Source organism: Sciurus vulgaris (genome assembly GCF_902686455.1).
Source record: "Sciurus vulgaris genome assembly, chromosome: 7".
NCBI lineage: Eukaryota > Metazoa > Chordata > Mammalia > Rodentia > Sciuridae > Sciurus > Sciurus vulgaris.
In genome coordinates, this window is record NC_136467.1 from 56,321,576 (window position 1) to 56,335,657 (window position 14,082).

Sequence of the window (14,082 nt, forward strand, 5' to 3'; positions counted from 1 at the left end):
AGAAAACTCAAATTACTAAAATCCATGATGAAAAAGGAAATATCATGACAGACATCACTGAAATATATAACATAATGAGAAGCTACTTTGAAAATCTATACTCCAACAAAAATAGAAAATATCAAAGACATTAACAAATTTCTATAGACATATGATTCTCCCAAACTGAACCAGGAGAATATACACAATTTAAACAGATCAATATCAAGCAATGAAATAGAAGAAGCCATCAAAAGCCTACCAACCAAGAACAGTCCAGGACCAGATGGAGTTTCAGCCGAGTTCTACAAGACCTTCAAAGAAGAACACATTCTAATATTTCACAAAGTATCCAAGGAAATAGAAAAGGAGGGAACCCTACCAAACTCATTCTATGCAACTAATATCACCCTCATACCCAAACCAGACAGACATAACAAGGAAAGAAAATTTTAGACAATTATCTCTGATGAATACAGATGCAAAAATCCTTAACAAAATACTGGCAAATCACATACAAAAACATATTAAGAAGATAGTGCACCACAATCAAGTGGGGTTCATCCCAGGAATTCAAGGTTGGTTCAACATCTGGAAATCAATAAATGTAATCCATCACATCAATAGACTTAAGGATAAGAATCATTTGGTTATTTCAACTGACACAGAAAAAGCATTCCACAAAATACAACACCCCTTCATGCTCAAAACACTAGAAAAAATAGGGACAATAGGAACATACTTCTACATTGTAAAGGCTATTTATACCAAGCCCATGGCCAACATCATTCTTAATGGAGAAAAAATGGAAAGTATTCTCTTTAAAAACTGGAACAAGACAGGGATACCCTCTTACACCACTTCTATTCAACATTGTCCTTGAAATATTAGCCAGAGCAGTTAGACTAAAGAAATTAAAGGGATACAAATAGGAAAAGAGGAACTCAAGCTCTCACTATTTGCTGACGACATGATTCTATATTTAGAGGATCCAAAAAACTCCTCCAGAAAACTTCCAGACCTCATCAATGAATTCAGCAAAATAGCAGGATATAAAATCAACATGCATAAATCTAAAGCATTTTTATACAAAAGCGATGAAACATCTGAAAGGGAAATGAGGAAACAACCGTTCACAATAGCCTCAAAAATAAATAAAATACTTGGGATCAATCAAATCAAAGAGGTGAAAGATCTCTACAATGAAAACTACAGAACGTTAAAGAAAGAAATTGAAGAAGATCTTAGAAGATGGAAAGATCTCCCATGTTCTTGGATAAGCAGAATTAATATTGTCAAAATGGCCACACTACCAAAAGTGCTATACAGATTTAACACAATTCCAATTAAAATCCCTATGACATTTCTCATAGAAATAGAAAAAGCAATCATGAAATTCATCTGGAAGAACAAAAGACTCTGAATACCCAAAGCAATCCTGGGCAGGAAGAGTGATGCAGGAGGTATCACAATACCAGATCTTAAACTCTACTATAGAGCAATAGTAACAAAAATGGCATGGTATTGGCACCAAAACAGACAAGTAGACCAATGGTACAGGATAGAAGACACAGAGATATATCCACATAAGTACAGTTATCTCATGCTAGACAAAGGTGCCAAAAACTTACAATGGAGAAAAGAAAGCCTCCTCAACAAATGGTGCTTGCAAAACTGGAAATCCATATGCAGTACAATTGAAATTAAACCCCTATCTCTCATCCTGTACAAAACTCAACTCAAAATGGATCAGTGATCTAGGAATTAGGCTTGAGACTCGTCACCAAATAGACAAAAAGTAGGCCCAAATCTCCATCATGTTGGCTTAGGACCAGACTTCCTTAACAAGACCCCCATAGCACAAGAAAAAATGCAACAATCAATGAATAGGATAGATTCAAACTAAAAAGCTCTTTCTCAGCAAAGGAAACAATCAATAATGTGAATAGAGAGCCTATAGAGTGGGAGAAAATCTTTTCCACACTCACTTCAGACAGATCACTCATCTCCAAAGTTTATAAAGAACTTAAAAAACTTAACACCCAAAATACAAAGAACCCAATCAATAAATGAGCTAAGGAAATGGGCAGATATTTCACAGAAGAAGATATATACAGGCGATCAACAAATATATGAAAAAGTGCTCATCATCCCTAGTAATTAGAGAAATGAAAATTAAAACTACCCTAAGATTTCATCTAACTCCAATTAGAATGGCTATTATGAAGAACAAAAGCAACAATAAGTGTTGGCATGGATGTGGGGAAAAAAGCACACTCACACATGGCTGGTGGAGTTGCAAATTGGTGCAGCCACTCTGGAAAGGAGTATGGAGGTTCCTCAGAAAACTTGGAACGAACCCACCATTTGACCCAGCTATCCCACTCCTCGGTTTATACCCAAAGGACTTAAAATCAGCATACTACAGTGATGCAGCCACATCAATGTTCACAGCAGCTCAATTCACAATAGCTAGACTGTGGAACCAACCTCCATGCCTTCAATTGACGAATGGATAAAGAAACTGTGGTGTATATACACAATGGAATATTACTCAGCCATAAAGAAGAATAAAAGTATGGCATTTGGTGGTAAATGTATGAAGTTGGAAAATATCATGCTAAGTGAAATAGGTCAAGCCCAAAAAACCAAAGGCCTAATGTTTTTCCTGGTAAGTGCATGACAATATATAATGAGGGGGGTTGGTTGGGGGAAGAGAAGAATGAAGGAACTTGGGATGGTGTAGAGGAAAATGGGATGGGAGCGGTGTGGGACGGAAAGATAGTAGAATGAAACAGTATTACTCTATGTATGTTTATGATTACATGAATGGTATGAATCTATATTGTGTACAACCATAGAAATGAAAAGTTGTACCCATTTGTGTACAATGAATCAAAATGCAGTCTGTAAAAATAAAAAAGATTTTAATAAAAAAAAAAAAAAAAAAAGAATATAACCAGCAGTAAGGGAAAATAGGACCAAAAGAGGATGAAGAAAGGGAATGGATTTGAACAAATTAAGCCGGCGTGTAAGTAACTCTCTAGCAAAATAAAATCCAACATACATTAAAGAAGAAAACTAAATCCACACCCTTGTCCAATTAATACTTGCAGTATCAAGTATGTAATAAAAAATTAGAAAAAGTAGAGTCAAGTATGGTAGCACACGCCTGTAATTCCAGCTTCCTGTGAGGTGGAGGCAGAAGATTCCAAGTTCAAAGCCAGTCTCAGCAACTTAGTGAGACCCTATCTCAAAATAAAAGTAAAAAGGACTGGGATGTTGCTCAGTGGTAGAGCATCCCTGGGTTTAATCCCCAGTACCACAAAATAAAAAAACAAAAAAGTAGAAAATTCAGGGATTCTATACATCCAGCAAAAATAGCTTTCAAAAATGAAAGAAAATGAACACATTTTGAGTTAGAAGTTAAAAGAATTAGTTACCAGCAGATTGGTGCTATCAAAAAACTTTAAAGAGTATTCTTCAAGCTTAAGAAAAAATGATACCAGGGCTGGGGTTGCAGCTCAATAGTAGAAGCTCTTGCCTGCCATGCATGAGGCACTGGGTTCAATCCTCAGCACCACATAAAAATGAATAAATAAAATAAATGTATTGTGTCCATCTACAACTAAAAAAAATTTAAAACAAAGAAAAAAATGATACCAGATGGAAACCGAGCACCACAAAGAAATGAAGAATGCAAGAAATGATAAATACATGGGTAAATATTTGAAATTGTTGTTTTGTTATTTTTATATTTCTTTAGTCAGTAATTAACTATTTAAACAATAACAACTAATTATTTAAACAACAATAACAATGTATTATATATTTAGTAATCTACACAGAAGTATAATCTCTAATAATAGCATATATATTAAATTAGTGAGAAATAAAAGAATACTATTATATCTCTATATAGCAAAACTTGGAGAAAGACTACAATATAATTAAAATGCATATTTTAAACTTGACAGCAACAAACTGAATTGTTTTATTAAACAATAAAAATATGAATAACAAAGATATAAAAAGCAAGCCAACCATGTAAGTAAAGCAGAAGATAAAAAAATTTAAACTAAGAACAAAAAAGGATAGAAAAAAATACAAATAGAATGCAGACTTAAATTCTACCATATTGATAAGTTCAAATGGACCAAATAATCCAATAAAAAAGCCAAAACTATTTATATAATCTCTATAAGACACTTATACAGATAGGTTAAAAGTGATAAAATGAAAAGAAATCTGGGTACAGTGGCACACACCTGTAATACCAGCTACTCATGAGACTGAGGCAGGAGGATCAAAAGTTCAAGGCCATCCTGGGCAACTTGGCAAGATCCTTTCTTTTTTTTTTTTTTTTTTTTTGTGGTGCTGGGAATTGAACCCATGGCCTTGTGCTTGCAAGGCAAGCACTTTATCGACTGAGCTATCTCCCCAGCCCAGCGAGATCCTTTCTTAAAAAAATAAAATAAAAAGAACTAGGCATGTAGCCTAATGGTGGAGTACCCTGAGTACCAAAATAAAACAAAGGCTCATGTTAGAAAACAAGATTTTAAAATCAATCACTAAAGTTTCTACCTTAAGAAGTTAGAAAAGGCGGCAAATAAAACCCAAAGTAATATTGCACTCAGGACGCTGAGGCAGAGGATCATAAGTTTGAGGCCAGCCTAGGCAACTTAGCAACATCCTGAGGCTAGAGGTATGGCTCAGAGAGTTTTTCTAGTTTGCCTGGCTTGCACACAAGACTCTGGGTTCAATCCCAACTATAGGGCTGCAGGGGTGGGAGGGGGAAATAATAAAGAGCAGAAATCAATATGTTAAAAAATGAAACAATAGAGAAATCAACAAAACCAAAAACTGATCCTTTGAAAACACCAAAAATAATTGATAAAAACCCTCACTGAACAACCCCCCAAAAAAGACAAGAAACACAAATTAACAATATCAGGAATGAAAGACAGTATCACTACAGTTCCTAAAGATATTAAAAGCATAATAAAGAAATATTACAAACAACTTTCTGCCAATAAAATCAACTTAGATAAAGAGGTAAATTTCTTTAAAGACATAAAATGGCAAAACTGGAATAAAAGAAAATCTAAATAACTTCACATTTATTAAAGAAATTAAATTTGTGATTAATAATTTTTTCACAAAGAATACTCCAGACTCAAATGGCTTCACTAGTGAAAACTATCAAATATAGTAGAATTAAATAATGCCAATCTCACACAAACCTTCCAAAAATAGAAGAAGGAACACTCCCCAATTCATTTCATGAGACCAACAATATATATCATTATCAAATGAGATTTATATCAGAAATTTGAGAATGGGGGGCTGGGGAGATAGCTCAGTCAGTAGAGTGCTTGCCTTGTAAGCACAGGGCCCTGGGTTCAATCCCCACCACCCAAAAAAAAAAAAAAAAAAAAAAAATGAGAATGGCTTAACATTAAAAAATCAGTGTCATTCATCATATTAAGAGAATAAAGGCAAAAATCCTTTGTGATGTGTTACCATCACATTTGAAAAATATTTGACAAACCTAGCACACATTCAGGATAAAAACTCTGTAGACCAAGAGAAACAGACTTCCACACCTGATAAAGAATAAATATAAAAGAACAGACATTGAAAAGATACTCCACATCATTAATCATTAAGGTAAAGCAAATCAAAACAACAATGAGATACCACTTAACATACATTAGAATAACTATTACCAAAAAACAACAAGTTGGTGAGAGAATAAAAAATTTCAAATCCTAGCCAGACATTACCATAGTGCACACCTGTTATCCCAGCAACCCTGGGGGCTGAGACAGGAAGATCGCAAGTTCAAAGCACAAACCCAGCCACAGCAACTTAGCAAGGCCCTAAGAAATTTAGCAAGACCCTGTCTCAAAATAAAAAATAAATTAAAAAAAAAAATGGGATGGGGATGTGGCTGGGTGGCTATGCACCCCTAGGTTCAATCCCCAGTACCAAAAAAAAAAAAAAAAAAATTTGAATCTTGGGCTTTGCTTAGGGGAATGACAATGGCATTGCTGCTGTGGAAAACAGAATGGCAGTTATTAAAAATATTCAACACAATATGGTCATATGATTCATCAACTCCAATTTTAGATATACACATAAAACATAAAAATGAAAGCAGGGATTCAAACAAATATATATGCATTAATGTTCACAGCATTAGTCACAATAGCCAAAAGATGAAACAATCAAAATATTCTATTAATGAATGGGTGGATGAGTAAAATGTGGTATATACATATAATAGAGTTACATTCAGTGTTACAAGGAAAATTCTGATGTATGCTATAACATGGATGAATCTTGAAGAAAGTTTGTTAAGTAAAGTAAACCAGCCACAAAAAGACAAATATCATGACTGCACTTATACAAGATACCTAGAGTAGTCACTCAAAGACAGAAGTAGAAGTTGCTTTCCAGGGTCTACATGGTAGGGAAAGTAAGAGTGGACTTAGGGTTATTGTTCAATGGATACACCAACATTTTCAGTGAAATCCTAACTCTTTAAAATGCACATGTTCTGCAGAGGTAACCTGTTAATCCAATGGTACCCATTAAAATCTGGCAAGAAGTTTAGACTAGTTTAGATTAAAATAGTTTAGAAGTCAGTTAAGACTTTTTGCTAGAAGGCAGACTCTGGGATAATTGAGTTCAATTAGGTTAGTGTGGGAGAGGAGAAAGCTGTGACCTATGGAACAGCCAAGAGAAGTGTCCACACCTGCAGTGGTGAGATACCCAGTATGCCAGCATGAAGTGACAGATACTAAAGTCACTAGACCCTGGCTTTTCAAATTGCCACTATACCAGAATTGCTTTGTCATGAAATAAAAAAGAAAACATCCAAATGCATCATAGGTAAGGGTAAGTATTCTTTTGTGAATGAATTTTTTCAGAACCGTGTGTGTGTGTGTGTGTGTGTGTGTGTGTGTGTGTGTGTGTATTTATCATATGGTAGGTCAGGTCAGGGTACATAAAATATATTTCTTATCATGGGTCATGTTCAAAATGTTTCCAGGTCAATGTACCAGTTTGTAAGTTTTTTTTGGTTTTTACTTCATTTTATTTAATTGATTAATTAATTAATTAATTTTTGAGACAGGATCTCACTAAGTTGCTGAAAGTCTCTCCCAATAGCTGTGGTTGACCTTGGACTTGTGATTCTCCTGCCTTATGTGTGCCTCCGCGCCCTGCAGTTTCTAAACTCTGAGTGAAGTCTTTGTCTTCTTTTATTCACCATTACAACTCCAGAAGCAACACACTGCCTGGCACAAAGCAGATACTCAATAACATTTGTCAAGCAATGGGAAGAACAAGTTCAAGAGACCAGGAAGAGTGCAGAAGAAACCAACACTAAATTTCACCTAGTTCACAATTTTGCTTTGGTCTCTACAGAATCCTAAATAAAGGGTTCCGGCTTTTCTCTAGAGAAGATTCTTTCTAGGGTATTAACTTGTAAAACCTGAAACTAAATTGTAACAGTCAAGTCTTATTTGGGAAGCCAAAAATGACTACTCAGGAGCACCCCCTAGCGGTCCCTGTTCACAACCATCCCCCTGCAGAAGTAGCAAGAAGTGGTGCCTTCCATCACTACCCCCAGGCACTGTACAACTATGCTTCCCTACTCCTAACCTTAAAAATCTTTCAACTAGGGGCTGGGGAGATAGCTCAGTCGGTAGAGTGCTTGCCTTGTAAGCACAAGGCCTTGGGTTCGATCCCCAGCAACCCAAAAAAAAAAAAAAAAAAAAAAAAAAAAAAAAATCTTTCAACTGGTGAAATTAAGAGTTCAGTATAATGTCAAACAGGCAAGAAGATAGAAGAAAAGAGACTAATAACCAAAGTACACTTTGATTCTCTTACTAATATACCAGAGAAATTGGTAACCTGCCATCACTGCTGTAGTCTGCAGGTCAAGAGCTGAAGCCCTGAAAGAAAGTTGCTACTATGGGAGCTTTTAGCTTCAGTATGAGATGTGTGAACATTCTATTAATGAAAATATTTCAAGGCTGAACCATGTTAATTCCTCCAATTTATATATCAACCTGCAAAAGTTCCCCAGATTTAGGGCCCATCTGAGTCAATCATCTCGACCCATCTAAGAGAGCAGAGTGAAATGGGCATGACAGAGCACAAACCTAGTACAAGAATGAGGGGTAGGAACTGGGTGTTGGGAAGCAAATATCTTCTTTCCCATTAAGTCTCCTCTGAATTTACTACCTGTTTCCCAAGTCCAAAAAAGGCAACATTAAAAAAATAAGAGCTTATGATGACGTTCTGAGACTATGCTCAATCAACCACAGAACTCCCAAAATGAGAACTTGACCTTTCATTACCTACTTTGTAAGTACTTTAAACTGATTTTAGCCACCAAAATGCTCATCTCACTTCCTACTTCAGAACTACTACTTTTTCTTCTCTCTATATTCTAAATCTCTACCCAAATATTGCCATGCATCCAGCCTACATGAACACCCATTTATTATCTTTTCTAATTTTTTAAACATTCATGTGAATTACTTGTGCTGTATCACTCTTCATTAGAATATGGCTGTATTTTCCCCTTTTATAGAAGTGAAAGCAGTTGTATTTTGTAACCATCTTCACTTACAGTTAAGTGATTAATGTAATAGGAGAAACAAAGATTGATTTTCACAATGACTGAACACGAAGATGAGGTACAGGAAGTAAAATCTATTCAGGAAGCTCAGAATGAGAGTTGACAACAGAATAAGATCTGATAGAGGCACCCAAATATACAGGCACATAAAATTGATTAAGCATCTGGTTATAAATAAGAAGTAAGTACATGTTAGGGCCCAGCATATAGCTCTGGGGTAGAGTGCTTGCCAGCATGTATGAGGTGCTGGGTTCAATCCCCAGAAACACACACACACACACACACACACACACAACTACTAAGTACACAAGTCTCAAAAATTCAAAGTAGCCAATGAATTAAGAAAAAAGAATAGAGCTTTCTTACATAATAGAATAAAACAGAATAGAATTTGAGCTCCTTTAATATTTTCAAAATCTGGTAACATTTAAGAACTTTAATTTTATAAATGCAAAAAAAAGGTGTGTAAAGGCATTAGTAATCCAACGAAAAAAATAAGATAGGAGACAAAAAAGAAGTGTTATTTTTAAGATACTGTAACTATTTATTCATCTTCTTTCCTCCTCCTCCTCCTCCTCCTCCTTCTCCTCCTTAATATTTTACTAAGAAAATAACCCCTGCCAGCATTCCTGGATAACACAAATGTATATGACTCTAAGGGAAGCCTGGAGAGTATTTATTAATCTAGGTCCAGAACTGATCTCCTTTCATCAGTGGTAAGTGTACAATAAAAGAAATAACTGACAAGTTAGAAGGCAATAGAACTAAATAAAGTGGGGGCCACCTTCCTGACATCAGTGAAGAGGGAAACAAGGGAGAGGTTAGAGCTAAAAGAAAAGGATTCATTTGAAGGAGATGGAAAACAGGAAATAAAGGATTTCAGCAAGAATGAGGTCAAGGAAGACCTCAGGAACAAGACATTAACTAAGTAGAAAAATCTAGAAAGTAACCACTCGGAATGTTTCCAACAAAATGTGAGTCTGTGCCCAAGGTATAGAACTAGGAGACCAAGGAAATATTACCACTCATTCATTAAGAATATGAAGGAACTTTGGATGGTATAGAGGAAAATGGGGTGGAGGGGGTGGGGGAAGGAAAGATAGGAGAATGAAACAGACAAGTGTTACCCTATGTATATGTATGATTACATGAATGGCGTGGATCTACATTGTGAACAACCATAGAAATGAAAAGTTGTACCCCATTTGTGTACAATGAATCAAAATGCAATCTGTAAAATTTTTAAAAAATTTTTAAAAAAGAGTATCTACCCAAAAAAAAGAAGAAAAAAGAATATCTACCAACTAAATTAAAGGTAATTACCTGGTGCAATGGGGCACACTAATAGTCCCAGGATTTGGGAGGCTGAGACAGGAGTATAGATTGAGCCCAGGAGTTCAAGGCCAGCCTGGGCAATATAGCCAGACCCCCTATCTCAAAATAAGAGATAATAACAAATAAGTTATTAATCTAAGGGCTTATATTATAAATAAAAATATGAGTAGAAATTAAAAAGTAAAAAATAACAGGTTTTTTGTTTTGTTTTGTTTTGAAGAATCGAGCTGAGTCAAGCAGCCCTGGGTAATAGATCTTAATTTATCTAATATCCACAGATCATTTCCTTCCCTGAAAGTAACTCACTTTATGTATTATATAATGTTTGCACCCTAACATAGTATCTAATACTGCCTTAAATTATAGCCACATCTAGTGAGAAGAAAAGGTGAGAGCTGAGTCACCTGCCCTCCTCCCCACCCCTTCCCTGCTTCACCTTCTCATCCTGTTTCCTTGCTGGTAGTGGATTAAGGGATGGAAATGGAAGGTATTTCTGAACAAAACCTGTAAAATTTTCTGATTGGTCCACCCAAAACTTACTTTAACACTTACCAACATCTCCATAAACATACAGGCCCCTTGGAGGTTTGTTTCTTGAAAAAAGCTGCAAATTAAGAACAAATTATAAATCTCCACCATGAATATAATTTAATGTAGTAATATATATATATATATATATATAGTGTTCCTAATTGTGTCATATACAGGACATAGAAAGGCTAATATACACAATAAGTAGGGAAAAATTGATGCAAAAATCTGTGAGGCCATACTATATAGCCTTAAAAAGGAAGGAAATTATTTTTGGTAATGGGCATTGAACCCAGGGGCTCTTAACCACTGAGCCACGCCTCCAGTCTTTTTTTTTAATGTTTTATTTTGAGATAGGGTCTCACTAAATTGCTTAGAGCCTCTCTAAGTTGCAGAATCTAGCTCTGAACTTGGCAATCCTCCTGCCTCAGCCTCCCAAGCCTCTGGGAGTACAGGACTATGCCCCGCACTGGCCTGGAAGAAAATTCTGTCACAGGATACAATGTAGATAAACTTTGAGGACATTGTGTTAGATGAAATAAGTCAGTCACAAACAAACAAATATTGTATGATTCTACTTATTTGAGGTATTTGGAATGGTCAAAAATCATAGAAAGTAGAAAAAGTAGCTGGTACGGTAAGGTACTGCTGCAATCCTGGAACTCAGGAGGTTGCAGCAGGAGGATTAAAAGTTCAAGGATAGCTTGGGCAACTTAGCGAGATCCTGTCTCAAAATAAAAAATAAAAAATGGACAGAGCATGATGGCACAGGTCTGTAATCCCATAGGCTCAGGAGGCTGAGGCAGGAGGATCACAAGTTCAAAGCCAGTCTCAGTAACTTAGCAAAACCCTGAGCAACTCAGCAAGACACTGTCTCAAAATAAAAAATAAAAAAAGGGTTGGGGATGTAGCTCAGTAGTTAAGTGCTCCTAGGTTCCATTCCTGGTACTCAAAAAAAAAAAGAAAAGGTAGGAAAAGTGGTGGACAGGGACTGGGGGGAGAGGGAAATAGGGAATCATGGTTGAATAGATACAGAATTTCATTTGTGTAAGACAAAAAGATGAGTAGTGGTGATAGTTTTACAACATTATGAATGTATTTAACACCACTGAACTGTATACATAAAAGTAGTTAAGACACTAAGCCTTACATGTATTTTACCGCAATTTAAAATTTGAGGGGAGGGGAAGATTGTGAGACCCCACTGAGAATTCAGTACAGGAGGCAACAGGCATAGCACCAAAAGTAAGGACTCCCAAGACACATGACTTGAACTTATACCCCCCCTCCACCACTTACCCATCATGTAATTGGCCCCTTGTCTCCCAGATTGGCTCCCTAAACAGCAATCAGGCACATTCTCAGCAAGAAAGGGAGTAGGAGAATTTTTTTTTTTCTGGAGAAAGTGAAAATCTCCAGAAAAAGATCAAAAGGCCCTTATGTGTGGACCTGGATCTCTACCAGATCACCTAACAGTAAAAAATAAACTTTCTCCTAATCAGTTTATTAATACCTGAAAAAAACTAAATATGAATTGACAACTTTTTTTTAATTAAAAAAATAACAGCCACAAATCAACAAATTTTTTTTTTTTTAATTTAAGGACTGGGGATGTGGCTTAGTGGTAGAGCACTTGTGTGTGTGTGTGTGTGTGTGTGTTTGTAGCATATGTGAGGCCTAGGTTCAATCCCCAATATCGAAAAAAGAAAAAGATAGCATTGAAAAAAACTTTTCAAGATGAAAGTCAGAGACCAAAGTGAATATACTGAGGGAAAAATTCAGAAGAAACAGAAGCATGCTGAGAGCAAAAAGAAACTTCAAAAATAAGTGTAATACAAAAATGACCAGTAGGCATATGAAAAGGTGCTCAACATGTTTAATTATCAGGGAAATGCAAATTAAAGCCATGATGAGGTATCATCTCATATCTCTTAAGATGACTTCTGTCAAAAAGACAGAAAGGTAAATGTTGGTGAGAATATGGAGAAAAGGGAACCCTTGCACACTGTGGGTGGGAACATACGTTGATGTGACCATTATGGAAAACAGTATGCAGGTTCCTTAAAAATTAAAAATAAATATATTATAAGACCTGCAATCATTCTGGAAATATGCCCAAAGAAAATAAAGTCACCCCTCATAAAGATATCTGCATCCCATGTCCACTGAATCATTACTTACAAGAGCCAAAAAATACAAACAACCCACCTGTCCATCCACAGATAAATGGATAAATAAATTGTGGCATATGCATACAATGGAATTATTACTCAGCCTTTTAAAAGAGGATCCTAGCCCAGCATGGTGGCCCACACCTGTAATCCCAGTGACTCAGGAGGCTGAGACAGGAGAAATCACAAGTTCAAGGTCAGACTCAGAAACTGAACAAGACCCTCAGCAATTTAGCAAGATCCTGTCTCAAAATAAAAATTAAAAGGACTGGGGAATGCAGCTCTAATTAGCACCAGAGTAGTCAAAAAAAAAAAAAAAAAAAAAAAAAAATTCTCACAAAAGCTAGATCTCAGAATCCAGTCTGTAATGTTTTGGGTTTTGTTTTCTAATCTATGGTTTTATGCCAATTTGCTTCAGAGACCTCTCTACTAAATTCAGCCCCTAATTCCAACATGTCCCTTCTAGACTTCATCCTCGTTTAGGCCAGGTGAAAAGATCTTCATGTCTTGGTTCTGCCACCTGGAACCTGTGTTTCTCTGCAAGTTAACCCTCCCATCTATTCTTACATCTCAACTGAAAACAGATTTCCACTCCTGCCAAAACCTCTTAATTTTTTTCTTTCTTTTTTATATGAACCATTATTGAGCACTGGTTATTATTCTATTTTCAACTTGCCAGAAAAAGCATTTGTGCTTTTAAACAATTTTAGAACAACTTCAAATTGGACAACTTGCATAAAGCCTAATCATCTCTGAGCATATTCTACTACTGGAAGTCTTTTGAAAGCAATATTCTGTATTAGATAAATGGGAGCATCATGGCAATTCATAATTCTTTGAAACTCATTTTGCAGGAATAGTTGAAGGAATGGTTTTACTCTAATACTGATCACATGATATAATTAATATATGTTGAATAAATGAAGTTTAGGCAAAAAAAAAAGGGGGGGTAGAAAAGATTGGATAGTGAGAAATCAATGCTGCTTAAAAAAAAAAAAAAAAAGAAGTAGAACCCATGGTCCTATCTTTTCTTTTTCCCACTCAATAATTCAATATATTGGGGCTGGGGGTATAGCACAGTGGGTAGAGTGCTTGCTTTGCAAGCATAGGCCCTGGGTTCAATCCCCAGCACAGCAAAAAAAAAATAATAATAATAATAATAATAATTCAATATATTTTAGAACGGGCACTTTGGCAAATATTCTATCTTACATGGAGAATTTATGTTACATTGCAGTTTATTTAATTGTAATATTTAGAAAATAACAGATACTGCCATCTAGCACCAAAGATCCTCAAACATCCCAGATCACAGTAACTTAGGATGACATGAAGTATGACATGAATATTGTTTAAGATGCATATTTTGCCTATAATTCCAACTACAAGAAAATTGCAAGTTTGAGGCCA

The 14,082-nt window shown here is 35.7% G+C and overlaps 1 protein-coding gene across 2 annotated transcripts in view; it reads right to left on the bottom strand.

Annotated features, from left to right (window-relative positions):
• The window catches only part of AFG1L (AFG1 like ATPase), a 200,994-nt gene that overhangs the window by 128,948 nt on the left and 57,964 nt on the right, over positions 1–14,082 (bottom strand). Inside the window, exon 3 of one of the 2 annotated variants that reach the window (XM_079146313.1) lies at positions 10,523–10,574. The exons of the other annotated variant lie outside the window; for it this stretch is intronic. Within the exon in view, the coding sequence (XP_079002439.1) occupies positions 10,523–10,574 (52 nt within the window). The remainder of the gene's footprint in view (positions 1–10,522; positions 10,575–14,082) is intronic. 2 annotated transcript variants of the gene reach the window in all.